The following is an 18922-nucleotide window of genomic DNA, read 5'->3' as shown; positions in this document are numbered from 1 at the left end:
TTTCTCATATCTGATAAAGCTGCCCAGGGATTTCTATATAGGTGGGTAGATTTCATGTTGTTTTCTATGTGGATGGGTAGACTTCACGTTGCTTGTTTAGTTTTAAATGACAGTGGCACAACCAAGAAGTGACAGGTGGCTCCAGATACACTTGAAACTTCATACCTGCCCTCTGTTAATACAGTAGTAGTGTCTGCTTTGCAAACTCAGTGGCAAGACAGGTTTTCTAGCCATTCCTGTCTAACCAAACATCCTAAGCCAACACCCTTGCCAAGGCTGTATAGGTAGAAAGAGGGAAAACCTCACCACAATTCAGAAAGAAAACACTTTGTTTGTACTTTTCTATACAATGTGCATAAATAACAAAAACTAGTTTATAAATTTCACTAAAATATTTTAACATGGCAGTCAATAAACAACCACTTCATTTTGGTCAGGGTTTTACAGCTTGCTTGCATGGAGTTGGCAGAATCAATAACACCCACCAGTCAAGAGCACACTTTGCCTTGTATTCTAATTTGAAATGATACTACGACCAAGTAAATTTCCTCCCTCTTTTGTGAGACAGGATCTACACAGACTAAGTTAGTCTCAAACTCCTGCCTCAGCCTCACAGATATTGGGGTTTCAGGAAAACACCACCAGGGCTGGCTCAAAATGCTTCATAATTACACTTTTCTATGTCACTGATACGCTTGAATAATCCTGAGCTTGCTGATTAATAAGCATTTCTTGCTCTGTTAACTGCCAGAAAGAGCACCACTGAGACCTGCTAGTCCAGATGTCTGTTTTGTCATTAGTGCTTTGCCTATCAAGTTCTTTATCTAGAACCATAAATTCTGTCTGTCATAAATATTTCCCTGACTTGTTTACTTTCTCAATGAACTCAAGAATTTATACATATGTAATCAATTATTTTCCTCTAGTTCTTGGTGTCTGCTGTGGATGTGTGTGCATGCTGCATGTAACAAGATCTTACTCTACTGCTGCATTTTCAGGTTCCTAGCACTTGTTTGTCCTCATCTGACATCCTGTTCAGTTACACTGCTGCTCATTCATCCAAACCTGGTTTTATATTTTGATTTTTAAGACTCATTTTTATGCTACATTTCTTTTTAAATTTTTATATTTTTTATGAGAGCTTTGCCTGCATGTATGTATGTACACCACATGCATACCTAGTATCCACAGAGGCCAGATGGGGTGCCAGATCCCTTAAAACTGGAGTTATGAACAGTTAGAAGCTACATGTGGGTGCTGGGAATTGAACCCAGGTCCTCTGCAAGAACAACAGGTAGTTAACCACTGAGCCAACTCCCCAACCCCTATAGATTTATTTTTTTTTTTACATTATACAGAAAACTAGATATTGTTGGGGTGGGGGAAGGAAACTATTTTGAATCCTGAGATGTCTTACTAAAAGATAATCTTTCTAAAAGCCACCAAGTTGTTTTCCGTCTACTCCTACAAATCCTGTTCCCCTATCTGTGTCAATATAGCACCAAGTTTCCCATTATAAAGCTTAGAGAGAAGGATGACTTTCACTGCAAAAAAAGACAGGCACATAAAACAATTCTGAAGACACTGGGCATCAGGTATATTTGGTAGTGGGCCCTGTGAATCAAAAAAAAGCTCCTAGTGTCAGTACTTAGATTACTGCAGAGAAAGGAGACCCAGGAAGGTTTGGCAGTATCCTTTTATTGAAGGCATGGATCTGGGAGTGTAGGTAGACCAAGGCAATAAGAATTAAGAAGGCAGGGTCCACATAAAAAGCAGCTCATAGACATGTAGACCATACCCTACTCCACACCAGTACATGTGAGGAATGACACAAACTGGTGAGATTCCCAGGGCCTAGTGTAGTAATAAGAATATCCACTGCCCCAGGACAAATTCCCCCACCTCTAGTCTCCTGGCTCTTTACTAACAAACTCTGAACTGACAGCAGAAGATTCTAAAGCATAAATCCTAATAAAACGACCATAAATTACTGTCACTACAATCTCCTACTTCCACCCACAATGCTTTCTTTACTCATGATGACCCCATTTCCCAGATAAAGTGTATCTCATGAATTTTTCCCTCACAAAGAAAAGAACTGTTACTTTCTGCCTGGAGAACACAAGAGGGACTTGAGATGGGGCAGAGGGGCCACCCTTCCACAGGCAGTCTCTACTTGAGAAAATGTGGACAGAATTTTTACTTTGATAGTATCATAACAAGCACCGCTGCCAATGAGAGGTCAGTATGAGAAGCAGCTATGCTGGTAAATACCTGTAAGTCAGCAGCTAGGAGGCTGAGGCAGGAGGAACACAGACTCCAGACCAGCCTACAACATACAGCAAGACCTGTCCCAGGAGGAGTAAAGAGTTTAGTTAGCACAGCTGTGATCTACTCCAGACTATACGATAAGCCTGACTCCATTCTATTTTCTAACAATATTTCTTACCACATACTCATGATTCCAATGAATAAAACCGTTTCTGCATTCACGAGAATTTTTATATTTTTAGGAAACTATTTAGGCTTAAGTACATAATTCAACCATACCACAATGTTTTGGTAAAATGAAATACATACACACACACACACACACACACACACACACACACACACACACATTCATTCCCATGGCCTTCTAACATCTCAACTAGGCATCCAATAGGGACATATTTATAGATTAAAGAATTCAACTAGAAAAAAAAAAGGGTTTTGGTTTTTTTCTCTCTGGAAAACTCTCACTGGAAATTCTGGATTAGGCTTCATGTTTCTCCACTACACCTATGAATGGAATCAGGCACACTAGTCCTTAGCAGATATTTGATCTATAATCTTAGCAACATCATCAAAAAGTATGGAGTGGCCATTTAGTACTTCCTACTCAGAGTAAATCTTAATTTGGATTTACTGCTAATCATTTTTTTGTTTCACTCTTACAATCATCTCCACAGTGTCTCTATCAGGGGTTTCATTTTAAAGTGTTCAGATAAGGCTATAGGCATTAACCCATCAAATTAAAACACAAGACAGTTTCCTCTCTAGGGCAACAACCACACTGGAAACCCTAGTTTGATTTTGATTCTTCACCATATGTACTCATCTTTTTTCAATCATGCACCCAAATATAGTGACTGAGATTTCCAGGCACAACAAGGGCAGACACGTTATTCTGACTGTGGCTCACGAATGTGCCCATATAGGAAGAAAGAGGCACTGGAGACCTCCCAACCTCAGACACTCCCACAGCACAGATATCCCAGCAAAAGCCAAGCCTCAGGCTCTTACACCAGCATGTTCCTTCAACACTACCATCTACCGTTTGCTTACTTGGTGCTTCCTCTGAATCAGTTTGTTTCCAGTGGCATAGCCATGAGTATTATCCCTCATAACTCAGATTCTTGCCTTGGTTCCAATATTTTTTTCATTTAAATTCCAAATGTGTTTCTTACTGTTTGGAGTTTGAAAGATGAGAGCTGAGGAAAGACATGAAGAGATGAGAAGAGGACATAAGATTCTGTCTGTCTTCCTAAGTCGCCTGAACTCTGGGACTCTCCCTCTAGAGCTTCCTAATGCTCCCCTCCTCTCCACTGCTGTTCATACCACATAGCCATGCTCGATGGTTTAGATGGCCTCATACTTGAAGAGTGAGTCCAGTATCGTCTCCAATAGTTCAAGTCTCCTGCAGAGTGAATTCTTCACAGGTGTCCAAAGGAAACTGGCCAGGAACTGACTAGTCTTAACACAGAATGTAGTTTAAGAAAACAAAACTCAGTTCTTTAATAATCCCCTGTCCTCCCCAAATGCATGTCTATCCAGAACCTCAACTGTTACCTTATCCTTACAAATCTAAAGTAGTAGAAGCACTGGGAGTGGTGGCATCCACCTTTAATCTCAGTACTAGACAGGCAGGGGATTTATGGGTTTAAGCCCAGTCTGTGTACATAACAAATTCCAAGTTTCCAAGTTGAATTATGTGGTGAGACTCCACTAAAATAAAACAAACAAACAAACAAACAAATCCAAGAATCTTGCTATTCATATACATGTTATAACTTTTCAGACATTTCAGACACAATGACTTTCCTTAAAGGAGTCAGAGAAAGAGGAGGTGGTAAAACAGAGAAAAAGGTAGAGATTAAAGCTCCTCTGAGACAAGGCCAGAAAAGCCTGGAACAACTAAAAGGAGGAAGAGAGGGTGGAGGCTTCTCTAGAGCCTGACTGAGATGCGTGGCTCAGTCAACACCTTCATTTTCCATTTTTGGTCTCTAGTACTATGAGAGAATAAATTGCTATTGCTTTAAGGTATCAACTCTGTCACAATTAGTTATAACAGACATAAGAATAGATTATGAGTCTCAAACTTTTCTGTACAGAAGCAGAGAGCAATTACTTCAGGCTTCACAATACAGTCATTGCAATACAATCTCTGCTGTAAACATGCTGCCAGATCATCGTAGCTGTGCTACAATTAAACTTCACTTGCAAGATGAACCTGGCCAGGAGCACGCTGACTACATGACGTGAATGCTGCCTGGTTACCATTTAAGCATCTAAATCACTGTGTATATTCATTTTTAGATACCTTTTCTCTTTTAAATTCTAATCTTATACTATAAGAAACCCTAATTATCTACACAGATCCTACAGATTTATTTCCAGAAATTAATCCCAAAATACATTTTTGGGTTTGTTTTTTGTTTTTTTCTTAAAAGTCTTGCCCCCACATCAGCAAGATTAGGGATCTGTTAACCTTTTCCAGGTTTTCTTATCATTTAATTAAGAGCACTAAGAAGGCAGCAGATCTTCTTATTAGTGTGGTGGGCGCCTCTCTTAGCTACTGTCTTTCAGCAGGTAATAGTAATTATCTTGATGGATTTCTTGCTCAAAATAGGAACCTGATCTCTCAAACATGCTGATGCTTTTCCTTTAAAAAGCAAAACGCACCTGTCAAGGCCCACCTCCCCTAAAAGCCTTTCCTTGTCTACTGAAGCGGAAATCTGCTTCCCTGGCTCTTCTCCCACTTCTAAAAAATGCACTTACCTATTTCTCTCCCTGTGGTACCAAGCAGATCCTCCTTTCCAAATCACTTTTTCCTTTTTGTCTTTAAGCAAGAGCCAGGATGTACACAATGCTTCAAAGTTGTTTTACTCTCAGAGTGCGCGCGCGCGTGCACACACACACACACACACACACACACACACACACACACACACACACACCTGCCAATCTTCCTTAGACAAGAAAATAAACATGCACATATCCTGATCCACAGCAAATGCTCCTCCCTGCATACGCTGTGAAGCTCTCTAGATGAATACTGTGCATCCTTCTGCAATGCAGCTCTGTTAATTCCGGAAATTTCCACAGTAAACCCAGCCTGTCGGTTACCATGGAAACTGCCTGCTTCCTGGCACCACTAACAAAATGAGTGTCTTTCCCTAGACCTAAGAGGCAGCAAAAGGAAAATCTGTAAAAAGTCACCAAAAAATTTGCTCAAACAATTCAATTAGAAACACTCACATTCTAAGGTTTTTAGTCAGAAAGTAGTAAGAAGCTGGTGCACTGTAGATACCTATAACCCCAGCATTCAGGAGGCTGCAGTAGGAGGATGGATGCCCTCAGCCAGTTTGGGCTAAGTAGTAAGATTCTGTCTCTTGGAAGGATTGGAAGGAGGAAGAAGGGACAAACTAGAGAAATCTGCAATAGCCAATACTGATTTAAGATGGAAATTTGTCTTTAGGGAAGAGTGATATTAAGAGAGGATGAGGCAAATATTCATGTTTATATATTGCTGCTACAGCCAGTGTATCTGCTAAGAACTGGCCGTCTACCAGCTATACTAATGCTTAACACTACAGTCAGTTCCCTGGGCTGTGCTTCATAGAGGAAGATGAAGCTAACAGGCTATATGTTTCTAATCCCTATCCCCACCACAGCATTTAAAAGGGTACCTAAGGAATTTCACTAAAGACTCTCTTGGCATTACACAATTACTAATTAGTCCCTTCCCAACTGCTTCCTTGAAAAATGCTGGGTTTCTATGACATCACACACAACCAGTCTGTCTTACGCCTCTCAAGCATCTTTTCTTATTCTCTGCATGTTCCTTAAGCCTCTACTACATTTCTTTAGTGTTTGACCCTATGTGCAATTTTCTCACAAAAATAAAGCCCTATCTTCTTACTAGGCAACTTTATTATCAATATCCTGACGACTCTCAGTTTCTTTTAAATCTCCAATTTAGCACCTTCTCAGGTCCATGGATATGACCAGGTTACATCACACTCCTAGCTACATAGATACCTTTGTGGCCATGATGGAGTGAAATCCTCTAAAAGCACAAGTCAAAATCAGTCCTCCCTCTTAAGCTACTGCTGTCACATACTGTGTCACAGTGAAAAGTTGACTGTATATTCTGCTAGTTACTAAGTTTTTCCAGAAGAACATATATTGTGCTTATTTTAGAAAAGAAGCAGTAACAGCACAAAGCTTACTATTTTACAATTTTCTGCATTAATAAAATATATACTTTTTTGGTTTACTATGATAGGGTCTCACTATGTAGTTCTGGTTGTCCACTCATTACATGGACCAGGCTGACCTTGAACTCATCCACCTGCCTTTGGCTCCCAAATGCTGAGATTAAAAGTGTGTACCACATTGGGCCAAAATTAATACTCTTACCTAAAGCATGTGTTAATATTTTTAAAGATGATATGTTCAACCTAAATGGTAAGATAAGCATCTATATTAAAAGAATGTGATTTTTTTGTTATTTATTGAGACAGGGCCTCGCTATGGTGTCCAGGTTGGCCTTACTCTTGGGCACAAAGGAACTCCCATTTTGGTTTCTTTAATAGTTGGAACTGTATGTGCAAGACCATATCTGACTCAAAAACATTCGTCTAAGAGCACAGTAAAGACAAGTCTCCAGTGTTATCTAAATGCAGTCAACCACTCAGGCATACACTACAGTTGGCATGACGCAACAAATGCTCATGTAGACCGAGTACCAGTTAATACTTGGTAACAACTTGATAAAAAATTTTTTACTCAGGCTTAATGTTCTTGCAGAGGGCCTGTGTTTAGCTCCCAACACCTACATCAGGTAGCAACCACCTGTAACTCTAGTTCTAGGGGATCCAATGTCCTCTTCTGGCCTCCACAGGCACCAGTACCCACATAGTGTACATAAACTTACACAAGCATGCCTATATATATATGCACATAAACCAAATAAATAACTTTTACAAACAAATCCCTCTACAGTTGGGTCCCTCTACAGTTGGGTCTGCTCAATGGTAGAAACTTTAATAGCAGTTTTTAATGCCCTAGATAAAAATCGCTAGTGCTGCTATATAAATTTAGTAAATAAATCAGTCTAGGTTTCTTTCAAATATCCTAATAAGGTAAACTGAATGAGAAAAACTGACATTTGTCACATACTTTTCTATTAGCATAAGAACTGAATTCAACCAACACTCATGTTCAAGTATTTATCACCAAATATCATGACTATTGAAATGTATGCTTTGAGAAGAACAGAAAACCAGTTTTACTGTTGAGTAGAGATAAATAATCTATCCATTTAACTTTATTGTTACTATTCTGCTTCTTTACATTACAATACCATTTACACATAGTGAAACATCCAAATCATAACCATGCAGTACATTAAGTTTTAGCAAATTCATACAGACTTAGGTATTCCAAGATTTAACAAGACAGAAAGCCTGTTAACCTACATGGCTCCCCAAGACAAGAACTGTTCTGATCTTAACCACTATCACTGATTTCAACCTTGCCAACTCTGGAATTTCAGGCAGATGAACCAAATGGTGTGTGCTCTTAGCTTTGTCTTAGCACTTGTGGATTCACATATGCTTATGTGGACCAGTAGTTTTTATTGCATTCTAGTAAGACAAAATTTATCCATTAATTTTCCCATCATTAGACATTTATATTCTTTCTAGTTTTGGAAACCACAATGAACAGTTAGTATGAGTGTTCAAAACCAAATTTTCATAAAACATTTTCCCCTGAGCAACAAAATACAAGGCTAGGTCATGTTTAAATTCGTAAGAAACTACAAAGGAGTTTCCTAAAGTAATTGAATTCTTTTCTATTCCCTCAGCAAGATATGAGAATTCTGATACCATCCTTTTATTTGGGCCATTCTGGCAGGAAAGCAACATCATTCTCATTTCAATATATTTCTTCTGATTACTAATGTTAAACCTATCTTCTCTTTTCATGCATTTATTACTTGTCCCTAAGGTTCTTTGTAAAATGTCCACATAAGCCATTTTTTGAATGGAATCATTTGTTCTGAGTAATTCATTATATATCTGAAAGTTCTTTGTCAGGTAAATGCGGAGTATTTTCTCACTGTATTACTGGCCTATGTACTTTCCTAAGAAACTTCTGATAAGCATAAACATTATCATCAGTGAAGTTCAATTTGTCTTTGGTGGCAATTTACACTACTAAGCATATGTGTCAATTAAGTCTGGTGCAGGAGAATTGTTTGTATTCTGTCAATCATGTTTTAAAGAAATGCTGATTGGCCAGGCAGGAGGTGTAGGCGGGGGAAAAAATAGACAGGAAGTGGAAATGATGCAAGGAGAGCAGGAGAATTCGAGGGAGGAGGAAGTTGATTCCTCCCACACCTGCCCAGACCACCAAAGCAGCAGGATGTGAGCTGTCTCACTGAAAAAGGTACTGAGCCACATGGCTAACATAGATCAGAAAAAAAGGTTAATCAAGATGTGAGAGCTAGCTAATAAGTAGCCAGACCTAATGGGCCAAACAGCTTTATAACTTACAGAGATCTCTTGTGTGATTGCTTTTTCTCTGGGACTAAACAGCTGGGGGAGCAGGGCAGGACAAAAACACAAACAAGCAGCCCGGCCCCTCATGTTACAAAGTCTTTGCCTGTGCGAGATAAATATATCCTTTATAAGTTAAATGGAATTTCTATTTTACCCTTTAGGACAATGCTGTATCTCAAGCACGTGGTGTGAATTAGGAATCAGGGTTCATTCTGTTATAGATCTCATCCCAGTGTGTTCCATCATCATAAAAGGTCTATCCTTTACCTGGAATTGTATGGGCATCTTAGACAAAAATTAATAGACTGTAAATGTGTATTCATGTGCTGAACTTGCTATTCCATTTTATTAATGTATTTGTCTAACCATAATACCATTCTCCTACAAAGTTTTAGTTATTGTATCTTCATACTAACCCTTGAAATTAAGTAATTTACATCCTTTACCTTCATTACTTTTCATAAAGGTATTTTCAGTATTCTAAATCCTTTATATTAACACATAAATTACATAATCAAAATGGCTCTCTCTCTCTCTGTCTCTCTCTCTCTCTGTGTGTGTGTGTGTGTGTGTGTGTGTGTGTGTGGTGTTAAGGTTACTAAGTTATTCCTGAGTTGAATTAATAAATGAATATGATAAGAACAGATAGCCTAGTAATACAATACTTTCCAATTCAGGAATACACCATTATTTGTGTGCATGCGCAGCGTGTGTGCTAAGGTTTTAAAGGTATTCCTAAGCGAAAGTGATAAGAGACACCTTAGTAATATTGTACTTCTCAACATAGAAATACATGTTTTAGTGTGTGCATTCATGTGTGTGTACCTATATATATGGCGGTGGGGGTGATAGAGGGCTTGGCACATGCTAAGCAAGCACTCATTACTGAGCTACATACATGACTTATCTAGAACAAAATATCCTGCCCATATATTCAAGTCCTTCTTTCTCTGAGTAATTAATGTGCTAGAGAATTCTTCATGTATTTTCTTTAACTATATCAATACATATTTTGTACATCTAGGACCACTATAATCATTCTAAAATTTTACTTTTCAAATATTTATACTAATAGATGATTATGGAAAGAACTGATTTCATTACCCTGACTCCTTGCTAAAGTTACTTAATAATTTTGATAATTTCTGTAGATTAAGAGTATCTATATATGCAAACACAACACCTGTCTTTACAAAAATTAGTTTGCAATCCAGTCTGTAACTCATTTTGTTCAGAGATCACACACATAGCATTGAGTCTTTCATCACTAAATGTACCATAATAAGTAATTTCCTCAGAAGCTACAAATGAGCTTAATTAGTTTAATTAAATGTTTTTGATAATTAATGTTGTCGATTACTTTTTGCTTCTATTGAAATGCCCATATTTTTCTCCCATGGTTTATTAATACAGTGAATTATAAGGATAATTTTCAAATATAGAATCAAGATGAATCCAATTTTGTGTTTATGAGTATTTAACTGTGCCTATTAATATTGGAGTTCCATGGTCTCCTTTGCTTTGTAATGTCCTTGTCTGGTTTCTATCGGTATTATGTTGTCTCCAAAGTATGAGCTAAAAATGTTCCTTATTCTGTTGTCTAAAAAGTTTTGTAAACTGGGAGCTGGAGAGATGGCTCAATGGTTAAGAGCCTTGCCTGCTCTTCCCAAGGTCCTGAGTTCAATTCCCAGCAACCACATGGTGGCTCACAGTCATCTGTAATGAGGTCTGGTGCCCTCTTCTGGCCTGCAGGCATACACACAGACAGAATATTGTATACATAATAAATAAATAAAAGAAAAAAGTTTTTTAAACTTAATACTATTTCTGCTTTTCTTTATTTTATGTATGTATGTATGTATGTATTTACTGTTGTTTGTTTCTGCCAGGGTCTCACACACATTAGACAGGATCACTAACAGACATGATACTGAGTTGTGCCTCACACCTTTCCTTTTTTAAAAAACTTATTTACTAATTATGTATACTTAATTATGCATGTAAGCTTCCAGGTCAGAAGAAAGCACCAGATCTCATTACTGATAGTTGTGAGCCACCATGTGGTTGCTGGGAATTGAACTCAGGACCTGTAGAAGAGCAGTCAGTGCTCTTAAGCTCTGAGCCATCTCACCAGCTCCACCTTTCTTTTTTTATTTGCTATCAGTTACAGGAAAACCACTAAGGCATCATCATTCCTTTGTGAGATGTTTAAAGTATAAATTCAACTTTTTACCAGATAAGGAATTTCTTGAGTCAGTTTTGGTTACTTATGTCACAAACTAACTCAACTTGCTAAATTTCTTGAAATAAATTACTGTATTTCTATAGTAATAGCCCCTCTTTCAATTTTTACAATGGTAGCTTGGAAGTTTGTGTCTCTTTTATTGGGAGAGGGCATCTTGTCCTCTCATGTGTCACAGGAGTATTTTAATGTCCTAGGCATTTATCACTGCTGTTAGTTTCCTTGTTTTAAGGTAGAGTCTAGTTATATAACCCATGCTGAGCTCTTGGTTTTCCAGACTCCTATGTCACATACAGCAAAAGGGTGTAAAGCACCTCACTTATTTACTTACTAGCCTTTTAGAAACAACTTTCAAAATGGTTGAGTTTTCTCTACTATTTACCTATTTCATGTCACCTACAGTTCTGCTATTTTTATTATCTACTTTCTTCTAATTTATAACACTTGAATTCACTCTTTCCTAGCTCTTCAATGTTAAACATTAATCTTCTAAAGAGACTTTGTGCCTTGCCTAGACAGTGAGATACTTAATAAAAAATATCCTTAGGCTTCCTTTTCTGACTCTTTAGAATTTTCATAAATTTCTCAGACTGAGTTTAACTGATGTCCATTTCTGTGGGGCAAGGAGGGGTTGACTTAGAAAACATGTAGGGCCAGGCTTCATGGTATACACACAGAATCCATACACTTAGGGAGTTGAGGCAGGACTTTCAAGCCAGCCTGTGCTATACAGAATTTAAAATCATTCCTAAAGCTCTCTCTTAAAGTCTCTACTCTCTCTCTCTCTCTCTCTCTCTCTCTCTCTCTCTCTCTCTCTCTCACACACACACACACACACACACACAGTATTCAGAGATCAGTTTTCAATGGGAGCACATAATTCCTTCAACCAAAAGGTTTAATTTCAGTCTCCTCTAATGACAACTTCTAAATATACATGGAGTATCTTCCCTTTGCTCTTCTAACACTAGTGAACAGATATTTGTGAGAATCAAGCTCACAGTATAAAAGAAACTAGGAAAGGAGGCAGCACTAGAGAAGAAACAGCACCTGCCCACAACCTTGGCAGCTGGGTCATCAGGCATTTGTTATGCCTATTGCTCAGTGATATATTGCAAGAACCACAGTAACAATAAAGACTAGAATCTGAGGTTTTTATTTTTTTGTTAACTCTACATGATAAAAAAAAAAAGACCTGAAAAGTGACTAGGGAATATGAGATGATACTCTTGGACTCTGAGGAAATATCAGTTACCATGTGGTGATCATTTTACTCCTGATTCAACTGATGTCGGATGGGGTGTCCTTCCTTTAAGCAAACTGCAATTTCAACAGTATTTTCTTTGCCTGAAGATTGTCAGAGAAAAGACACTTCTTTTAAAAAATTAAATAAATAAAATAAATTCCTAGAGGAGGAAACTGGGAGATGAGAAAGAAATATGCTGAAAGCTGAATCCAAAGAATCACACAAAGTAATATATTAACTCTTAAACAAAATACTTTGGAAACATCAGTAAATCAAAATTTAGTTGTAGCTGAGTTTTGTGTATCTTCTGAGACTCTAAGTTCTGCAACTGTCACTTTGACAACTTCAAATTCAGAAGATATCATTACTAATTATCTTGTTAATTCAAACTTTGTAAGTAATTCTATGGAAAGTCAGGAAATTTCACTCTTCTTCAGCACGGTTAATAATGAAACACAAATAAGAAATCTGGTTCTGCCATTTTTATACCCACAGAAAAGTCCAAAGCTGCAGCTAATTCTGCCCCACCAGCCCCAAAGTGAGCCATGGAAATGGAAGCACCAACTCTGACTCCTTAAATAAGAATGTAGACTACAGTGCAGAAGTTTTACAAATTGAACATTCACACTACAGGGAAGGCATAAATAAGGAATATCTTTGGAAAGTCTCTAACCTACATTCAAAAGTCACTCTTCTTCAGCTACAAGAATAATAATCTCTAGCAAGATTGAAGACTTTGGAAGCTTTTATAAGCCAACTATGGCAGGAGAATTGGCTACCTAAAGAAAATGTCAAGATAATCGAGAACCCCTTCACAACATACAAAGTCACTGTTATATAAATAAGTTTGGAAAGTTACGCTTTTTGTATAAGCTTTTTCTGTTAAATCAAAATCAAAAGTGAACTTTATCCTGTAGTTCTTAATGAAGCTATGAAAATGTCCTAATGTTACAAATAACATCCTGTTCTTATAATGCTCATTATAATAGGGGAAACTAGAAGAGGTGTTTGACTGAAGAAATGGTTTTATTACTTGATAGTTTTCCTAATTAAAGCTAAAACAGTATGATTTATTTATAAAAATAACAAAACAAAAATATAGTCAAAACTGCCTAGATTGCATCAATCCTGGTTCTGCCACTGGCATATGACTTGAACAAGCTAGTAACTTGACTCTCAGAGGGCTGGGAATGGGTAGCTTGGGGATAGAGAACTTGTTGGTTTATGCAAGGTCTAAGTACAGGCGGGGGGGATATTCAGTCCCTAATGTGTAAAACAAGGGCACTTATTGTATCTTTAATAGTCTATTTCTTGGTAGTTCCTTCCCTTTCTATGAAGATACTTTGCTCAGAAAAGATTTTCTATAAGATGATATACACTTATATAATAGTAGAAGTTGTCTAGAATTTAATATTAACTAATACATTATCCTCAATATTCTTTGTGTTGTGTAACCCTCTGGCTTTAATTATATACCTATAATGTAAAGGAAAATATCACTATTAGTATTCCATTTCAGTTGAACTCAGCTGTCAGGAAACATGTTTTAAACTTGTAAGAGAATATATGTATCACATATGTGTGTGTGTGTGTGTGTATAGCTCACCATTGTAATACAGTCATCTAAGTGCCTGAACAGCAAATATTTGTAAAACTATATTTATAAACCAAAAAGTTTAATCTTAAAATATTTAGAAATCATAGTTTTATATCTATTTCTTAATAGATATGATTTTTTGAAGTGTGTTTCTATTGTTTTTACATCTAAAATGACAGTGTAACCCTTAATATTATACATTCCCTTCTATGTAAAGCTTATAGGGAAGAGTTATAATTAAGTAGTTAAGAAGTTTATTCAAAGGGAACTGATAATGATATAAATAAAAATACTATTTGTATCCATACTGGATTTAAGAGAAATCAATTTAAAACTAAAGGTTATGGATATAGCCACGCATGAGGAAGGGGTGGCAAGTTCCCTGAGAACTGCCAACAGAACAACTGGATGTGTTACTGTCTGTGGTACTGAGCATGGTCCTACTGATCTCATCTTACTTTGATTTTTGGGTTGTTTTTGTTGTTGTTGTTTTTAAATGAAAAAAAATCCTCTAAAAGGATGGTTCTGAGTTCTATAATATAAAAAAGATATCTGGGGACCTAGAAAATAGGGGATACTCAATAAATATTACCTGTCCTGAATCAAAATAACTATTTTGTAAGTGGATAGTAGTTATTTTAACTATATTATCACTTTGTTTCTTCACGATAATAAAACTAATTGGTATTATTTAACTGTGTTAGCTAGTGTAAAAATACATTATTGTTTTATTAGGTGACTATAAAGGAAAATACCTGAAATTAAGTCTTCCCGTGTTACATTTTGCTAATAAACAATTTAAAATAGGTCATACAAATGGGGGAAAAGCTTTACATAGAAGTGAAGATCATTCTAATTTCCTATTTTTTAATTATAATTGTTTTCAGGAAGAATGTACATATCTAGCTGTGTTTCTTTAAACTTAATAGATTAAAAGAAGTATTTAAGGTATTTTCTTAATTTGGGCCTATCAACTGAGAATCTTCTCAATCTAATCTAACTAATCTCTAAAGTTTTATCTACAGATTCTGGCCTGCTTCGTTTTTTTATTTGAACTTTAACAAGAGTCTTTTACTTAATCCTGTACATATTGTTAACTATGTATATAAACCATTGAACTAACACTGTCATTCACCAACCATAGTTTCCAAGCTCAGAAATTTTAAGTTAATTTCTAATATCTACAAAAATAAAAACAAAATGTGTTACCAAAAGAAAAAATAGTAACAATATTAGGAAGATCAAAGTAAAAGAATAAGCTGTAACTGAGTTTGCAAGGCAGAAAAAACTGAAATGAAGAATAGCCTACAACAGAGGATTCACTGGATGGATGGATGGATGGATGGATGGATGGATGGATGGATGGATGGAAAGAAGGAAGGAAGAATGGATGAAAGAATGGTTTTTACTACAGAAGATCAAACACAAGAAGTATCAGTAAGGATACAGGATAGGGTCAATCCTAGAACCTATTTAAGCCCACAGGACATAAGAAGTCACAGATCCTTAGATGATACCAAGAAAACTTAATCTAATGCTGTTTACTCTGGAGTGACTGTACCAAAGGCGCAAGCACAGGAAAGAAACAGTAAAAATCTGTAATAGAGAAAGCTTATCTCTTTGTCTAGTTCAGTCCCAAAATGCAGCAAGCAGCTCCATGTGTAAACCTTCCCTCCACAACAGAATCTACTCTCTGCCTATTAAAGGGGGAGAAGGGGACAGAGAGAGAGATGAGAGCTATCCTGGCTGCTTGGGAAATGAGGGAGAGCCCTCTCCCGTCTCCAGCTAAAAAGCTCTTTTCTTTTAGCCTGTCAACTTTGTACACTAAGTGAAGAAAGCACCTTCCACAGAACTTCAATTTCTCTGCCCTCTCACCAAACTCTTCACGTTTCTCACTCTGTCCCTCAGTTCATCTGATGATAATGAACATTAGTATTCCAAGTCAGGTTTGGACTGCACAACAGAGTCAAGCCAGAGACAGTAACAGTGCTGAGTAGAAGCCAGTATTTAGCTTCCACCTACTGTTCTTATCTACAGAAAAAGTTAACGACCAATGTTTGCCAGGTATGCTGCCCTACGCCTATAATCTCAGCACTCAGAAAGCTGAAGCAGGAGGAATGCTGTGTGTTAGAGGCCAGTCTGGACTGCAGGGCCTCTCCCAGAAAGTTGAAGAAGATAAAAGTTCCCACCCTTCACCCAACAGTAAGTGCTCTTCTCACTATAGCTTTATTGAGAACACACACTACAAAGTTCAGAGTGCTGGTGATTGATATTTAAAATGGAATCTCTGTTCCAATAGGTCAAACAAAAGTAAACAAGGCCTTGGTCTCATCAAAGGCCCTGAATTGTAGTTCCCAATGCTTAAGTCCCAAACATATCAACACTCATTTATTTTCAGATTACTCTAAATATATATTGTGTGCATGAGGAGGGGGGTCCTTGCATCTGTGGGGGTGTGTATGTGTGCATGTGTGCATGTGTGTAGGTGTGTGTCTCGCCTGCATTGCACCCAGTACTCACAGAGGCCAGAAGAGGGCATCTTATTCCAGGGAACTGGAGTTACAGGTGAATGTGAAACACCATGAGGATGGTGGGAATTAAGCCTGATTCCTCTAAAAGAGTGACCTGTTCTCTTAACAGTAGAACCATCTCTTTTGCCCATTTCCAAGTTAACTTCTAAACTTGTTTTTCCTTGTTGAATAACTGTGGTGTGTTGTAGCAATAACTGTCCTGCACACACTTTAAACAATGTCATTCAGAAGGCATCAACCATTACCACAATAAAGTTATAGAACATAACATTAGAATATCTACTTCTCAAGTTTATATACCAAATATGATTTTAGCGTAAGTCTGACACATTTGTAATAATAGTTCTGGGGTGTGAGGAAGACAGAGTGTCTGGTATAATGCAAATCTGACAGAAATATGGAAAGGGGTCATATATTTTTTGTTTAATCTATTTTTCTTTACACTCTGGTTTAAACAACTTAGTTTTTCATTTTAGAAGCCAAATGGCAAAACATTAACAGTTGTTAAATGTAGGAGAGTCTCTATTATATGACTAATTTTCCACATGTTAGAAATATTGATAGTTTTAATCAATGGTAATCAAAGCCTGGTATTTCCTAACGAGATGATTTCTTTATCCTCCACAGACTCAAATGGAGAGAGGAAAGAAAGCAAAGGAAGACTGGAGGGATACTCTCCTTTCTTACCCTTCAAGCATGTGTCCAGCTGGCAATCACAGTAATAAAATGAACTACGTTGGGTGCATTCTGGACTTGTTTTTACCAAATGGTAGAAAACATGGAAGGAGCATTGTTTGATGCTGGAGCTTTGACTGATTAGGTACTGGGTTTCCTTGCTCAATATAAGCCCCACATGATGTTTCAAAAGAAAAAGACTAAGACTCTAGGTAAACTCTTAAGAGAAACTTAACCATGAGTGGATAGCTTTCTCAGGCAGATAAGCTATCCTTCATTCTAAGGTTATTGGTGAAACCTTTAATATAAACACACAGTCTGCCAGGCAGTGGTGGCTCATGCCTTTAATCCCAGCACTTGGGAGGCAGAGACAGGTGGATCTCTGTGAGTTCAAAGTCAGCCTGGTCTACAAGAGCTGGTTCCCAAAATAGCCAGGGCTGTTACACAGAGAATTCCTGTCTCAAAAAAACAAAACAAACAAACAGAAAAACAAAACCACACAATCCTCACTTGTAGATATTACTATTGCAAAAATAAAGTATTTCAGTCATACCTCTTAAAGGACATTGCACCCACTTTTACAGTTTGCAAATACAAGGTGTGCCTAACTTCAGAAGAGAACCAATAACTGTGTTTCTTTGAGAAGACTACATATATCTGAAGTCCAATAAAGCCTGAATTCAGACATTAATAAATTATTTTTAAAACATGATACTCTGTTGCCAGCTTTTAAACTATAACTTTCACCACCTGCTCTCTGTGTCTCAATACTAGGCCTAAATGAAAATGCAAATGGATACATGTAAAGCCTCTGGCTGTCAGGCTCAGGAAGGTTTGGGGGAAAAGATTTCTATTTAATACACCACATCACTTAGACTGAAGATTTTGATAATTTATGATTTCTAAAATTATTAGTTAACTAACATGTTCCCAGTATTTTCAATAAGATACATTATCATTTCTATCTTTTTAAGATATTAACTAATAAAAGGTTACACCAACATCTATACACTAACTTGAACCAACTTTGATTTACATGCATCTTCTAGAAACAAGAATCAATGTTTCCGCTAAGTGAATAGAGGGAAATGACACTGAGAAGGCAGCTGTATTCTTAAATACCACCTGTACTTTAACTGAAAGTACAAAGTTTATTAAGGGGTATTTAGAAAGATATATGGGAGCCTGTGTCTTTGGCAATGTTTTCCAAAGTAAACATTTAAAAAGAAAAATTGTGTTCATCAACTTAAGACTACAGAAATCAGTAACTTTCTATTTAAGTTCAAAGAGTGTAACATTTCAAATCATTGTACGGAAACAGAAACAGCAGCCCTGGTTTGCATTAAGTGCAACATCAGGAAAGCTCTGCCCTTAGTCCCCTGAGAGTACTCACATGTGTGGGTTCTGGACTCCTGTAGTGTTAGGATGGAGAGTAAACCGTGCTGTTGATTTGACAGGTGGATTGGCAAAATTCAACTTCAGTGCTTTGCGCTTACCTGAGAAATGACAAACACAAAGTAAAAGTTTCAACTAATAACAAATACATGCAATTGTTGTTTTTAAATTTAATTACTTTTTAACATTCAAGTATTATAAAACAGCATTACTTTGTAGGCATGAGAAATTCAGTGAAAGGCAGAGAAACTTGCTTTAATAAATCAGTCAATATAGAACAACAATTGAAAAGGCAACAAGTATCTTACAATGAAAACAAAGTAAACAAAAGGTATCTTATGCCCACTCCCACAAATCACTCTCTGTGTTACAAGGCATCGATGATGCTCAGTGTCCAGAAGACTA

At 37.1% G+C, this 18922-nt stretch overlaps 1 protein-coding gene and 1 pseudogene across 4 annotated transcripts in view; one reads left to right on the top strand and one right to left on the bottom strand.

Annotated features, from left to right (window-relative positions):
• Map2k4 (mitogen-activated protein kinase kinase 4) overlaps positions 1-18922 on the bottom strand; it is a 96995-nt gene that overhangs the window by 48688 nt on the left and 29385 nt on the right. For 3 of the 4 annotated variants that reach the window (XM_085695111.2, XM_085695110.2, XM_048448267.3), the window contains one exon: positions 18516-18618. In XM_085695111.2, the coding sequence (XP_085551237.1) occupies positions 18516-18618 (103 nt within the window). Of the gene's footprint in view, positions 1-3327; positions 3474-3600; positions 3736-18515; positions 18619-18922 lie in introns of those variants that run through there. The other variant, XM_048448266.3, reaches the window with a different exon arrangement.
• LOC148120928 (THAP domain-containing protein 5-like) lies at positions 4438-13160 on the top strand (annotated as a pseudogene).

Source organism: Myodes glareolus, chromosome 9 (assembly GCF_982192425.1).
Source record: "Myodes glareolus chromosome 9, mMyoGla1.1, whole genome shotgun sequence".
Lineage (NCBI taxonomy): Eukaryota > Metazoa > Chordata > Mammalia > Rodentia > Cricetidae > Myodes > Myodes glareolus.
The sequence above is the reverse complement of the archived record's forward strand: the minus strand, read 5'-3'. Positions and strand labels throughout refer to the sequence as shown.